The sequence below is a fragment of the Copadichromis virginalis genome, linkage group LG8 (assembly GCF_057382275.1).
Source record: "Copadichromis virginalis isolate Kocher_CV1m ecotype Utaka linkage group LG8, C_Virginalis_male_GT1.1, whole genome shotgun sequence".
NCBI lineage: Eukaryota > Metazoa > Chordata > Actinopteri > Cichliformes > Cichlidae > Copadichromis > Copadichromis virginalis.
The window spans coordinates 101521-116747 of NC_140625.1; the positions used below are offsets into that span (position 1 = coordinate 101521).

The following is a 15227-nucleotide window of genomic DNA, read 5'->3' on the forward strand; positions in this document are numbered from 1 at the left end:
ATGCTTTGTGTGAACAACTAAAGTAAGTAAAAGTTTATTTATTAAGCTCTTTTCACAGACAGGCAGTCACAAAGCGCTGTACACGAATATTAAAATAAACAATACAGTCAACAGACATTATACACAATGTAAAAGATCAAATGTAAAGAATATAAAATACGTAGATGAATTTATTATGAACTCCATGAAGTGCTACAGAGAAAACTACATTTTATTCATGTAATGAACACATTTTGAACTCTTAAAGAAATACAACAAAAGCTGAACTAAAATAATCCAGCAAACAAAAACTGCGTGGTCTGCAGCGCCGCTGCTCACCTGTACTCTGTGATAGTATGTATTGTAATGTGGGGACTGTAGTGTTGGACAGCTGTGGCCGATTAGTCTTTCCTGTCATGCTCACTGACGTCTGCTTGCTGGAGGCTCTGGTGCGTTTTAGTGAGGTGGCTCCGTGGACGAGTCGGAAGAGTCGCACAAAACTGTCAGACTTACAGACGACAGCACGATAACTTTAACTCGTCGTCTAATGATGAAATTTACATTACTGTCTCGTGTCGGGTAGAAGTCCTGGTAGCAAGTGGCAAAACTCACAGGGTAACACACTGGCACTACAGTTGGTGTTTGAGCTGGTAGCTTTACAGAGTCGTTTATGGGCTGTCTACAAACGAACCACAGCACCGCTCAGGCTGGCAGAGTTGGTCTGCTGCAAAAAGGAACGCTCTGTGAAAGCTTTGTGTTTATTTTCTTTAATCCTTCACGTCTGCTTTCACACAGAGTTTACGTCATTGTTCAGAGAGGATGGCCTGTGTGTTTTTGTTGGATGGAGGCACAGTGGTAATGCTCAGCCTTTCCTCTCAGGCTGATTTGTATAAGAAGCTGAGGTGGACGCTGCTCCAGCACAGCTGTGTTACATCCACACTCTGAACAGTCCTTCAGTTTGTGTTGTCTAGTCCTACCTGTGTACCGCACACATGGGGCACTCACCATGGCGACCCCCTGCTGAGCGCAGCCTGAAGTGAATATGACAGCTTAAGAAGAAGGTGACGGGACAACTTTGAATCCCGACGACCTAATGAGGTCAAAGGTCAACTTCTCTGAAAACCACTGAGGATTTTCAAATTCGTACCATAGCTGCGTCCATAGGCTGAGGGGCAGCACTGGCAGCCTCCAATAATGATGTCATCCCCATAATCTAAGCATGTAGGCTGGTCACTGTGTGTGTGTGTGTGTGTGTGTGTGTGTGTGTGTGTGTGTGTGTGTCTGGCTCATGTGACCTGTTATAGCAAAGGTATGGTATGGCAAAGGTATCTGTTGGACCTCGTCCATCAACAATGAATGTTTCTTACAAAGTTGGCACTTCTGGCTTTTCAGTCGCGACATGATCTGTGAGAGCTGCGCGACTCGTACACGGAGAGTTTGTTCAGCAGGATACGTGAAAGAAACGCGTTGTTTCCCAGCATGTCTGAACGGTACACATCATGATGTTCAGTTACTTTAGGTGTTTAAGGCGGTCGTGCACGAGTATCATCCCCAGAAGGGTTGACAGTAACGTCACAGCATCTGCTGAAAGTAGGGCTGAACGATTATGGAAAATAATCTAATTGCGATTTTTTTGCCCCAATATTGCGATTGCGATGCGATATGCGATTATTTTTTAAGGTCTTTGTCTTCTGTATTATTAAACAAAGACAAGCAATACATCATATAGTATGGCCAATACTATATTACATTAATTTTAAACTGTTCTTTCCTGGAAGACAGACCTCTGTTATGATGACATGAGGTGATGCATGAATTGATGACTGACATTTTTATTTAACTTCTTCAATCACAACAGTATATTTGAACATACACAATAGTTTATTTTTAGCTTACAAACATCTGAGCATAAAGTGCTGACAAGGAACCCTGGTGTAAACATTAAAATGAAAGTCAGTACAATGTGCAGATTGCAGAAATATACATAAACAAAATCAGTGGCTTTACCACACTCAGTTTTTCGACATCTGTGAACTACTAGACAGTCATTCAATTAAAAAATAATATTAAATAAATAAAACTAATAAATAAAAAATACACACATCTTACTGATCTCTGCAGTCAGTAACATTACACATAAAGTGCAAACATAATAGCAATTGTATAAACACACACACAAACACGCCTTTAAAGTTTAAAGGCGTGAAATTGGACGGTCTAGTTCTGATTAGCGTCACCGCTGTCTCGGTGGAGTTTAATAAACTCGGCCGTCTGCTTCTTGCTATCTAAAATATAACCAGACACTGGTGTAAATTCTCGACTGTCTCATACTTCTGTTTAATAAGTTTTCTGTTTGACGTTTAGTCAGCTGTGTGAAAACCAAGGAGGAACCCACCCGGGGGATTAATAAAGTTTTATTTTATCTAATCTAATAACTTTAATCTCAGCCAAACCGATTTACTCACGAACAAACAAAACACTGAAAAAAGCCCAACAATAACATTTTTAGGTTGTCTAAGTGACTTATATATTACGTTTAACCCGAGCAGCGAAACTCCGCGGTGATCTGAAAATGATGTGCCGGGAGTTGTGCCGTTCTCGGCCGCATCAGTAACCCTCGAGGTCCCGGCTAGCTGTCGAGCTGGTGGGTAGCAGACGCCTCTGAAAACGTCGAAGCACTTTTGCAAATATGGGATATCTTGATAAACCGAGCAGATATTTGATGTTTACACAACTACTTTCTCGCCTGAAAATATGTTAAAAGTTTATTTTGTGACCCAGAAAGATTAGTAAGAGTAATTTTAAAACTTAGTAGCGGCCGCCATTGTTGGAAACTGGAGTTTGGCTGGGCCGCGCTATGAATTCTGGGATATGGTAGTAATTTGGACAGCCTTCGGCGCGTCGCTGTGACGTAATCGGTCTACAAATGCGGCCTCAGGAGGATGCAGCCCATGAATTTGGACATGTCCAGAGTATAATCGCAGCCTTTGCGGTTAGAAAATTGCACTTGATCATGTCGCGATATTATCGCAAATGCGATATATCGTTCAGCCCTAGCTGAAAGTTCCTCAAACTATGCTGTCTGCTGTCTGCAGTGTGTGTGGTGTCCTGCAGTGAGTCGGACTTGTTTCAGACGGGTGCTTCTGTTGACTGATGACCTCTTGGTCACAGTGGGCGGTTCACACCCGAGTACTGCGTTAGCACTAGTGAGGCTGTGGTCCTCAGTCGACCGCCCACCGAGTGGATTTGCTGCCCCAAGTGAAGGAGTTCAAGTATCTCAGGGTTTTATCCACAGATGGGAGAAGGAAGAAGCAGGAGATGGTTGTGGAATTCAATTCAATTCAATTCAATTTTATTTATATAGCGCCAAATCACAACAAAAGTCGCCTCAAGGCGCTTCATAGATACAGAGAAAAACCCAACAATCATATGACCCCCTATGAGCAAGCACTTTGGCGACAGTGGGAAGGAAAAACTCCCTTTTAACAGGAAGAAACCTCCGGCAGAACCAGGCTCAGGGAGGGGCGGGGCCATCTGCTGCGACCGGTTGGGGTGAGAGAAGAGAGCTGAATGTGAAAGTGTGGATTTAACGTTGGATCGACCTCCCCACGCTCAGCCACAGTTAGTGTTGGACGGGCGATGAACAAGTCAGAGGTTTGGTGTTTGTGATGTGTTGTGTTTCTCCTGCATCCTGGGCCGTGTCTGTACATCACTTTTGTTCGTATCTAAGTCTGGAGCAACTTCAGATATTTCTTATTCAATCACCCACAGGGACACACAGTGAAGGTTCATGAAGCGTCAGTGTGTCGCTCAGCACACCTCTGTAAGCTTCAGAAGGAGCACCGGAGTATTTTTCACACAGCTGAGTGACTGAGTGGAAATGATGATGTTCAAAGTGAGCCTCCATGTTCCCCTGAGCTGTTCACGCCTCACACACACATTCTGATGAGCTGTCTGCACAAACACACCACAGTCCATAAAGCGTCGCGCACGTTAGGCTCAGGAATCTGTTTCCACGGCAGCGTGGCGAGGCAGATGAGAGGAGCGCTCGTTTCTTTCCTCTGTTTAAGTGTTGCCCTCTCACATCTCTGGAAGGCCAAATATTTGCCACAGCCGGGAAACATTCCTGGGCACTCCCTCGCTGACCGAGGCCAGCAACCATCTTAGCTTTTCCTCTTAAATGAAGTCATCACGGGTTGTCAGGGCCGGAGGCTTTCAGAATCCTAACTGTGGAAAAAACACAGCGGCTGGTTGGATACTGAGTCAGCCCGTGACAGACTGTAATGAGGTGAGTCACACGGAGTGAACCGTCAGGTCCTTCTAGCAGTTTTATTTCACAATCATGTGCTTTAAATGCTTTAAACTCCAAGTATCAGACACATGAAGTCTCGAACTGACCTGCTTCATCATTTTATTTTAAAGCCTGTAGAGCGCGCGCACACACACACACACTCTTACGATCATCCTTTTCACATTGCTGGTCGGGGAATAATTCAGCGGCTGTGTGGGAAGGTTTACTGGAATGCCTCACACACACGGACAGATGAATTTTATCATCCTCACTTGTTTTTGTCCTGAACAGAAGTGATGTTCTGAAGCTCTGAGGTCAAACAATACACATGCTGCAGGTTTCTAGACTTCTTTGCAGTGTGTTCTGTTTGCAACAGTCAGAGCAATGGAGCGATTGTACCGGTACCACACCAGAAGGTCCCAGATTAAAACAGAGCCGATGTGCATGAAGAATATGTTTGGAAAAGGAGTTGTCTCTGGAACAATGGCTTTGGCTGTCAGCTTATTGATGCACCTGATTGCTTCATCATAAATGTCTCAATAATGGATGAGCTGAGGGCGTGTTCCTCCATTTAAACGTCCTTGTACATGCTGTATCTCACAAAAGTGAGAAAAAGTATTTTGTTATATCTTTTCATCACAACGTTGAAGATATGACACTTGATACAATGTAAAGTAGTCAGTGTGCAGCTTGTGTAACAGTGTCAACTTGCTGTCCGCTCAAAATAACTCTACACACAGACATTAATGAGGACAGCCCTAAGTGAAAATGGTACGGCTCCAAACAAACTCCAGGAGCTAGGCAGGAAGTGAAGTGTGCAACTACAACGCTACAAGTTTACAAACTCATCAGCTGATTTGGACCAAAGTAAACGAACTGTAGCTGTGAGAACGCCCTCGGACCTGATTGGTCGGGTCATTCATCATCTCTGACCAAACTGTCACTGACTTTAGAGCCCAAATAAAACTCAGATCGCTTCTCGTCCACTCTCCTCCCACTGAGGTTGCTTTGATAATAACACATAAATACTTCTTTCCTCCTCCTGCTGTAACTGACCAACATCACAAAGTGCTGCTTGTGGGTTTCAGATGACTGTTGCTGTGCACTGTTGCTATATAAATAACATTGTGTCTGCATTTAGGTTCAATCCAAACTCCCAATTTGAGTTTTATCTTCTTTTCCGTTGCTGGGAATGGCTGGAAAGGCAGAGCACTGGAAAGGGTGTGGGCAGCAGCGGCTTGTTTCATTTAAAGCCACAAGTACAGAAACAGCCTCTGTGGGCGGGGCTAAAACAAGCGGCAGGAACCAGCTCTGGGGTGTACATGCTGGAGACATGTGGAGCTTCTGACTAGTTTAAAAAGGCTTTAACGGGACAACTTTCATACATGCTTGTGTGGATATTTAACCAAACAGTCTTCTCTCTTTTTCTTTCAGGGTTGAGTTCCAGAACAAGTTCTACTCGGGCCAGGGCTTCAAGTTTGTCCCCTTCTCATTCGAGAGCATCCTGGAGGGAAGATTCGACGAGTGATCGGGCCTCGGCCCATCCAGCACAGTCTTCAGTGATCCCGTCCTGTGTTTGTGTGGCCGTGCATGAGCCCCAGTGCAGTGTTTTGTCTCCCCCTGGTGGCACTTTGTGAAGCTTTATTGTGTATGAGCTGTAGTTTAGTCCCTGTGAAGTGAAGCGTACTCCTGGGCTTATACCCACAAACCTGGTCTTTGCATTTAGACTGAAACACAGATATCACACAATCAGTCCAAACATTTTCACAAAGGTCAAATCAAGCTGAACAAAAGAATATTTTCATATGCAGCAGTTACGTGTATGCAGAGGTGCATCATCGGTCGCCCACAAGTTTATATACAATCAAACGTAAATAAATGATCGCGTCTCGCTGGATTTAAGGACATAAAGTCGTCTGTCTGTGTGACTGTCGTCATTAGTTCTCACATGCTGCTTACAGCTCACTGCTCCCTGGATCATCTTTCTATCCTTGGAGACCAGCTCCACCCGAGCTGCACCCGAGCTGAACCCGAGCCCCACCTGCTCTCATTCATCAGCTGCTGTGCTGCTTTCACACAGATGTGTGTAAAACCTGTGCTTACACTGTATTGTTTCTGTGAGGACACACCTCGCTCCAGTCGTCTGTGTTGCTCTTTGCAGGTAATCACTGAAATAATCTGATGGCAGCTTCGTATGTGAACGTGGAGCTTTGCCCTCTTTGGTGAACCCCAGCAGAAGGTTTCACACTAGCACTAAATCTGGCCCTAACATCGGGCGGCGCTGCGATCGCTCATTTACTCCCTAAATGATTTTAAACTGATTAAGCTCTGTATGAATATTTGGTTCCCCAGTGGTGGAGCACTACTCCGCTGTACATATGTCAGATCTCTTATCACATGGTACATCTCATGATAAATGCTTTGGCTGACTGGAAATACAGAATGTAGGTTTTGTAACTTTGACTCAGTGAGACAACATCCAGTCGGCTTTGTCAGATATTTTGCGATGTTTCTTTGCTCGATCACAACTGTGATCATTCCTGTAAGTGTCCATCTTACACAGTGACGAGGTTCTCACCGTTTGATTCTAACTTTTTAAACAAGCATTTGTTTTTAGTCCCCGTACATCACCTGTGATGCATTGTCACATACTTTGCCAGTTCAGTCACACATGCTCACATATCAAAGGAGACTTTATGCACATGCACGTCTCCATCTTTGAGAGTTTAGATCACAAACTAAGGCTGTTGTTGCACATGAAACAGCACGTTGAGCTGTTTGTTGCTGTGAGTCGAGCTGTTGCACTCTCAGGACTGATTCCACGCAGACCGTGATTATTGGGAGAGTTTTCACTGGGAACCCACTGAAGATCCTGCTCCTGCAGTGACAACACCTCAGCTGTGATGAGTGTTTTCACAGGTCACGTATTCCAGGATTAAAGCATCTTTAACAATGTGATATCAGCATTAGAATCATAATCTCATTGCAGCTTTTAAAGTGAATGTTTGGTTTGAATTAGTGTATGGCTGTAACCTGCTCCGTCTCTGTTTCCTGCTGTAAACCAGTTAAAGAGGGAACTGTCCAAACTCTGTACCGTCACCTCTGATTGTTTCAAAGCTTGGAAGATAATATCACATATAGACTTCAGGACTGTCCTTTGTTTCTTTAGCCTTTTATTTAATGGTTTGAAATCCGCGTCCAGCATCTCCAACTCCTGAGTATGTCTGAGATTTAAGGTTTAGTCAGCCGTTAGTCGGCATTCATGTTGGTTTGATCACCACAGCTGTTATTGAACTGGATTTTCATCATCCCTGTGTTTAGTTTTATGGGAACGTGTATTTGAAGTGCTGTAATGAACTCGTGTTTCCATTTGGATGAGAAAAAAATCAGACGTGCTGTTGATGTTGAACAGTGACAAGAAGTGTAAAGTGTTAATGTGTTAATAATAAACAGACACCTGGGGATTCATGCTGTGTGTGTGTGTGTGTGTGTGTGTGTGTGTGTGTGTGTGTGTTCTTTTGTAAATAGATGATAAGTCCGAACACTTTATTGTGATAGATTTCCGATTAGTTTCCGCCTTTCAACCAGACTAACAACTTCCTGTTGGGGTACATCACCATGGTGCCTTCACCTGCAATCGTAGGCGCTCCACAGCATCTTATAGGAGATAAGAAATCCTAATGATCCATCAGTTCTCTGTAAAATAAAACCAGCATTCCCAGAAAGTCACATAAACCTTAGAGAGTAGAAATGTCTGTTTTACACACAAGTTTTTGTGTTTTCCTCTCTGATGAACAGAAGTTGATCCTTATGATTAGCTTCATTCCTTGCTTTTGTTCCACCATACCACAGCAGGGCAACTTGTTGACTGTATATAAAGTTCCTCCATGCTGTCGGACCACAGATGTCACTGCAGGCTTTTTCTAAAGGAAAACGTCTTCTTTCAGCTGCTCCCTCTTGGCGTCTCCACAGCACATCATCTGCCTCCATCTCCCCCGTTCCAGCATCCTCCTTCCTCACATCAGCCCTCTGCGTGTCCTTCACTGCATCCATGAATCTTTCCCATAGGAAACATTCTTTTCTCCTGATTCTTATACTCTCCCCGAGCACTGAAACTTTGATGCAACATGCCTTATTCACACCCATTCACACTTTTTCTATGCAGTGGTGCTTTCTTTCTAGCGTCCACACTCTGATGGATGCATCAGAGACCGTTTACCACCGGGGTTAGTATCTTGGCCAAGGTTACTACAGCTTTGCATCGACTTCTTTACAGCGGCTCTCACTTCCTCCGCCTTCCTCTACACTTCCTGATTCATCCTCCTCTCCAATTGTCTTCCTTAATCAGCTCCTCCGGGAGCCTTTTTCAGCCCCCTTTACTTGTTAGTACGCTTCCATCTGCACATCCTTTCCAAATCTGCCTATCGACAAATGCCCGTCTCTCCTTGCTTTGTAAATAAAATGGCTAAGAATAGATGATTTTGTGGAAATCCACCACTGAAATAATTCTGGTCACATCTCAGTGATCACGTCTCTGCCTCAGGGTGTCACTGCTGAGCTCTCTCCTCATTTCACAACTGAAAACAGTTTCGGTTTCATTTCTACGCAGAGCTGCGGCTCGTTTTTCTGGCTACAAGGTATTTAAAAGTCTTCTTTTACCGAGCACCACTCATAACGTAACAATGTTGAATGTACATTTGAGCTTGTATGTAAAATGTGCAACAGCTGAACAGGTAAGAGGACAGATACAGTCAGCAGGGAGTGGGCCGAACTGCGGGCCCAGCGTCGTTTCATTGGTTTCATAGTTTATATAATACATTTCCATCTGCAGTGTTTAATCACATAACATGCTTTGCGCTATCAAGCTATGAGTAATATCGGGCCAATGGCACAGAGTATAACAGCTCACAGCATAGGATGCAAATATCTAATGGAAGTAGATGGCGTCCTGCGTATTTGTGCATCTTCATTCTACTGGATATAGTTTATCTGATGTCGGTATGTTTTAATATGACTCTATTTCTGCATGATCAAAGTCGACTTTGATCATGCTCCCGTTCTGTGGGTCCAGGTGAAATACAGAAACTAGCTGCTGCTGAGCTGTGTGAGTGAACAGGTGATGACATGAGCTTGGGCGCTAACTTTATTATCCAGCACAGTGTCGTGTTCGTAACTGAGCTGCCCAGCATTCATGTTGTTGTGTGTGTTCATGTGTTAAGACACTGTGGTCCACTCAGCCATGAGTCAGTGTGGAGACACAGAGGAGGGGGGCACACCATCTAAATGTGCCAAGAGCATGGAAGCCTGCCTGGGCAATGAAGCTACGGGGTGAGACAAGAACTTCTTATACGGCATACAAACTAGTACTATTTCATTTTAAAATAATCCTGAGGCAATGCTCTGTGGGGGTCTCCCCCCATGGCAAACACAGTGAGCCATGTTGTAAAGGAAGTGGAGTAACCATGTGGGCTTCACCAAGTTATGTCCCTCTATGTATTTGTTTATCCAAAAAATCAGTTTTTAAAGCAAATGTTTACAAATAGAAAGTAAGTATAATAAAATCATTGACACATAATGACTGGATTTGATATCTTTGAAATTTAATATACAGTATGCTGTTTCCCTACCAGGATGCCGAAGCAGTTAGCAGGCTCTCCTCTGTCCAGCTCTATGTCCATGAAAAGTGACTGGTCTATGGACCCGCCTTTAAATTTCAAAGAAGGGAACCTCTCTGTTGACAAAAGGTAACATTTTGAAAGTCATAAAAGCAATCAGCCCTGCCTCTTTGTTTTCAAAAACATCACTAATGCTGCACCTAAGAGTTAAATGTCCACTCCATCAGGGACTTGTGAGCGTCTCATAGCACACTGCTGTCCTCACTCCTACACTTAGCTGATGTAAACTGTCAGTGTCCCGCCCACTTTACTGTTGTTCTGCATTTCATTTGGCTCAGTTAGTATTTCATTAATCCCACGTACACCTGTAGACACCTGTAGACCCTTTATCGTTACCTACTGGTCCGTGCTGTGCTGAATATGTGCCGATCAGAGGACAGATACCAGAAATAACTGTGTACATATTCAACTTTCAGTTTATTTATGCAGTGATCCATAGTGTTACTGACCATTACTGCATTTAATAATGTTAATTGTGGATGTGTGCACGTGTGCGCTCTCTTCGCAGAGTCAGGCAACAAAAGTCTGAGGTTCATAGCTGTCAGTCTGCTCAGCAGCATCAAACAACGTTGGACTCAGTTTTTATGGTGGGAAAGTCTAAAGCACATTTTCATCACTGTTCTGTTTCTAATTAGTGTGAATGCTTGAAAAGCATTCACAGTATTGTTCTTCTAATCTTTATTATTATTAGTGTGAATGCTTGAAAAGCATTCACAGTATTGTTCTTCTAATCTTTATTATTATTAGTGTGAATGCTTGAAAAGCATTCACAGTATTGTTATTCGAATCTTTATTATTAGTGTGAATGCTTGAAAAGCATTCACAGTATTGTTCTTCTAATCTTTATTCTATTTTTTTATTTATTAGTGTGAATGCTTGAAAAGCATTCACAGTATTGTTCTTCTAATCTTTATTATTATTATTATTATTATTATTATATATTCCGTACGTTTTTTGGCATCTCACTCCTTCAAAACCGCTCAACTTAGAAAAACCATTCAAACACCGTTAGATTCCTATTCTTTTGGACATGAAAGCTTCTACTTTTCTCATTTTTAACATTTATATTTTTAATTTTATTCAACTTTATTTAACAAAAATTTATAATGTATTTCAATGGAGAGACCCTTCAAATCCTCATTCAACTTATTCATTTTTAAACTCTTACTACTTCCACATACATTGACATAGAGCCACCATTCAAACTTTAAAACGAAGACAAGACATTCAACTATTCAACTTGTATTTATCTTTTCAATATCTATTATACTTTTTCTTCAGTTCCAGTTTAAGTTTCATGATGTTTTTTCACCCGTTTCAGAGTTTATAATGGGTGTGTATGGGACGGAATGTTGGGGCTAGAGTGAGGCAGCTCAACTGCTAGAGTGAGAGGAGCAAAAAAATTAATCTTAAAATCTTTTTTAAAACTGCTGCTGTGTCCGCAGCGTTTGCTCTACAGGTATGATTTTACCCTCAAAACGTAGCCATCGCTGTCCTCTTTCATCCAATGTGTTTACTATTGTCCTAGGTGTTATGGTTCTTTCGTAAATGTCACCAATGCACAGCCTCCTCCCTCCAACTCTTCCATAGACTCTAATGTTAAAATGGCTCAGAAGGTTCGTTTGAAAATCAGAAGAGCATGGTGTCTTTCCACTGTCACCACGTCCATATAATAAACTCCACAGGCATGAAAACTGAGAATTCGGTAGACTAGACATTGCTGTCGCTCACAGTGAAAGAATTTTGTCAATACGACTTTTACTTTTCATTTGGGAACGATTTGTTTCAGCCTGACTTTTCTGTTCATTTTAAGCAGCAAAAGTGAGGCGCATGTCTGTGTCCGTGTGTATGGAGCCCTTGGGTGTGGTCACTATAGTAACCAGGCTCACACCTGCCTGCTTAACGAGCTCTCTCTCTCACTCTGCCAAGATTCATCTTAAACACTTCTCTTTCAACTGCTGCTGTGTCCACAGTGTTAAAGCCATCATTTTACCCTCAAAACGTCGCCATCGTTGTTCTTTTTCCAACATCTTGTCTTTCAAAGCTCAGAGATGTAAACTTTTTAAACTGTGTGGGTCCAAGTGGAGGGATCACATTTTAGTCATTCAGTGATTCAAAGAATATGACCTTTTAATATTCTTTCAGATGTTTTCTGACTCTAAATGTTCTTTTCTCATTTCTTAGGTTTTTCTAATTTACAATTAAAACATTTTCAGCTTTTTTCCAACTTCTTCTGTGTAACCTTCAGCTTTTAGCAGTTCAGCACTGTTGTTTTCAGGTTAAATTCAGGTTGTTTTTTTTGTTTTTTTATCTCATTCAAAATTTTTAACTCAAAATTCAGCAATTAATTCATTTCAGTCCACATGTCTGTGTCCGTGTGTATGGAGCCCTTGGGTGCGGTCACTATAGCAACCAGGCTCACACCTGCATGCTTAACGAGCTCTGTCTCTCACTCTGCCAAGATTAAATCAAAAATGTGTGTTACATCTAAGCAGTTGTAGTAAGATTAACTTTTTCAATAGGTACAATAAGACAGGTTTGACAGGCTTTTGCCACAGATTAACAGTATGTCAGTAGTTAATATAGGCTAACTGAATAGAGCCCTGAATTATTGCCCTGTTAAATTCAAGTTGATTGTGTATTGGTGGACTTGTCTTCTCCACACAGGTTTTTCATACCTCGGCAGTTTTAGTCAGTTGATGACTTTAAAATAATCTTTTCTGACTGGATAATTAAAGCTCACAGCATCTACCTGTCTGTAGTGTATTTTCCCACATTTTAAATAATCGAATCTCATTTAATGTCTCTGTTTTTAGTCTGTATAGTTAATCTCCCCACGAATACGCTCAAAGTAGTCTTAAAATAAAATCCATAAAACAGTTCAAGATGACATACTTTTTATTTGCTAATTTAATGCCAGTTGCCCTCTTTCCTGAGTATAAGCGAATGAGTGACATAAAGAGAAAAAGTACCAATTTGTATGCTGGTGAGTCTTGTGTATTTTTTTCTCTGTCTCTCTATGACAGAGAAATATATATGCTCATTATTGATGTTCAAACTGATGGTCAAATTTCCAAGCACCACCTGAACGCCTCATCAGTCTTTAACTAATCACTGCACCAACTGCCGTCATTCCGCTTTGCTCTCTGCTGTGGTAAGTACAATACACTCAGTACAGCACTGTTTTAGTTTTATGATGGTAAAAATACATGTTTGACATTTAAACTCACATATCAAGTCTTTTTAAAGTTCAACAGAGTTCAAAGAATAAAGAAAGCAAAAAAAGAATAACCTTTGCTACCATTTATATAGGTTTATGACTTTTGCTGTTAGCAGCAGTGCTAACGCTAGCTTCAATGCTAATGCTAGCTATAGTGCTAACACTAGCCTTAGCAGTTGTTAACTGACAAAAAGAATATTCTTGTGATATTCCTGTGATATTTATTGGCGGTCAGTGAGACAAAAGTAACAAATGAGATTTATTATTGCCATTGTGCCTCAGTTTTAACAGTAAGAGTACTTTATGACTTTTGCTGTTAGTAGCAGTGCTAATGCTAGCTTCGATGCTAATGCTAGCATCAATGCTAACGCTAGCTATAGTGCCAACACTAGCCTTAGCAGTTTTTAACTGACAAAAAGAATATTCCTGTGATATTCCTGTGATATTTATTGGCGGTCAGTGAGACAAAAGTAACAAATGAGCTTTATTATTGCCATTGTGCCTCAATTTTAACAGTAAGAGTGCTAGTTCTACCAGCAGTGCTAACACTAACTGAAGTGCTAACGCTAGCAGGAATGCTAGCGTTAGCAGCGATGCTAAGGCTAGTAACAGTCTAACAGTAGCCTTATATAAGTACTTAAATAAATACTTCAGTTAATTAGTTTGAATTATAAAATGGCTGCTGTATCAGCTGGTGTGCTATATTACTCTATAATTACCCTGCTGACTATAAGTTCAGTGTATCATGTCGTGTGGGCTTTGTTTTTTTGTTAGTCTGATAACACTGTACAGACAACTAACATGTTATTTCTTGTCTTACACTTTCAGGAACTTGACTCACATCTGTGCTTTGCCTGGTAGGTGTGCACATACTGTTAGAGAAGTACACCAAAATTTTAAAAAAAGAGTCTGACTAATATAAGCTTTAAAGTGATGGGTTCAAACTTTGTGCTAGACCTTTTAAACACATTTTTATAATAAATACACATAAGTTCAGCTTAACAATTGGGCTAAAATATTTTTTTCGTACATTTTTGCACATTACATGTGATTAGTTAACAATTCACTCAATCATATTTGTATTTAAAAATATTATTGCTGAATTTAATTAAATATTTATTCTTTTAAAAAGTGCCAAATTGTGCAACTTTTTGCACATGGCAGCCGACAACAGTTTAGCTTGAATATTTGTTTTGTCCTTTTTCAGTAGTCACAATTACTTCATACAATTACCATGTGATATAATTTTATTAAAATTTTTTTTTTTTCTTGTTTTTTGTTCACAGTGTGCAGAAGAAGAACAAGGACCAGATCTCCAGTCTTCTATCTCACATCCCAACCCCCCAACCCCTCTATCTTCTGTCCTACTCCACCTGTTGTCTCTGCCTTCTTTCCATCTGTATTTCACCCTGTGGTTTGTGAGAAATTTTGCCAAACCAAGAATCTTATTGCGGTTTGATTTAAAGCCGTGTCTCTCCTGCTCTGTCTGTTCTCTCTGCTAAATTTTCTCTCTACCTGTTTTTCACTCTTTGGCTTGCTGCTGAAAAATGCACAAGCCAATAAAACAATAAAGAGTGCATATTTTGCCTCAACCTGAGAACAAACTGAACAAACAAAGAAAACTCTGCGGTTTGATTTAAAGCCGTGTCTCTCCTGCTCTGTCTGTTCTCTCTGCTAAATTTTCTCTCTACCTGTTTTTCACTCTTGGCTTGCTGCTGAAAAATGCCAAGCCATTAAAGCAATAAAGAGTGCATATTGCCTCTACCTGAGAACAAACTGAACAAATAAAGAAAACTCTAATTCACGGTTTGATTGTGATTTCCCAGCCGTGTTTCTCCTGCTCTGTCTGTTCTCTCTTCTAAATTTTCTCTCTAGCTGTTTTTCACTTTGCGCTTGCTGCTAAGTTGTGCCAAGCCAGTAAAGAGAGTGCATATTATTCTCTCGACTGACAAACTGTCAAACAAACAAAGACATCTGTTTCTGAGAAATAAAAACCGAAATATAAAGACAAAGAAAACATCTCCTGCTCTGTGCCACTCTTATTTTATAAACATATTTTCTA

General features: G+C 41.3%; 2 protein-coding genes and 1 long non-coding RNA gene across 6 annotated transcripts in view; all 3 read left to right on the forward strand.

Annotated features, from left to right (window-relative positions):
• LOC146702440 (V-type proton ATPase 116 kDa subunit a 1-like) overlaps window positions 1-7738 on the forward strand; it is a 29807-nt gene extending 22069 nt beyond the window's left edge. For both annotated transcript variants that reach the window (XM_085465317.1, XM_085465318.1), the window contains exon 22: window positions 5705-7738. In XM_085465317.1, the coding sequence (XP_085321443.1) occupies window positions 5705-5798 (94 nt within the window). In that variant the 3' untranslated portion in view covers window positions 5799-7738. The remainder of the gene's footprint in view (window positions 1-5704) is intronic.
• Window positions 7739-7797: 59 nt separating this feature from the next.
• The window catches only part of LOC146702441 (protein NLRC3-like), a 56590-nt gene continuing 49160 nt past the window's right edge, over window positions 7798-15227 (forward strand). Inside the window, exons 1-4 of one of the 3 annotated variants that reach the window (XM_085465314.1) lie at window positions 7798-8907; window positions 9490-9598; window positions 9901-10014; window positions 10454-10532. In XM_085465314.1, coding sequence (XP_085321440.1) covers window positions 9510-9598; window positions 9901-10014; window positions 10454-10532 — 282 coding nt within the window. In that variant the 5' untranslated portion in view covers window positions 7798-8907; window positions 9490-9509. Of the gene's footprint in view, window positions 9599-9900; window positions 10015-10453; window positions 10533-15227 lie in introns of all 3 variants that reach the window. The other 2 variants (XM_085465315.1, XM_085465316.1) reach the window with 2 other exon arrangements.
• Window positions 12801-14970, forward strand: LOC146702442 (uncharacterized). Its single transcript, XR_014921823.1, has 4 exons — window positions 12801-12931; window positions 13024-13099; window positions 13994-14022; window positions 14452-14970. It is a non-coding gene; the product is annotated as an uncharacterized LOC146702442 (long non-coding RNA).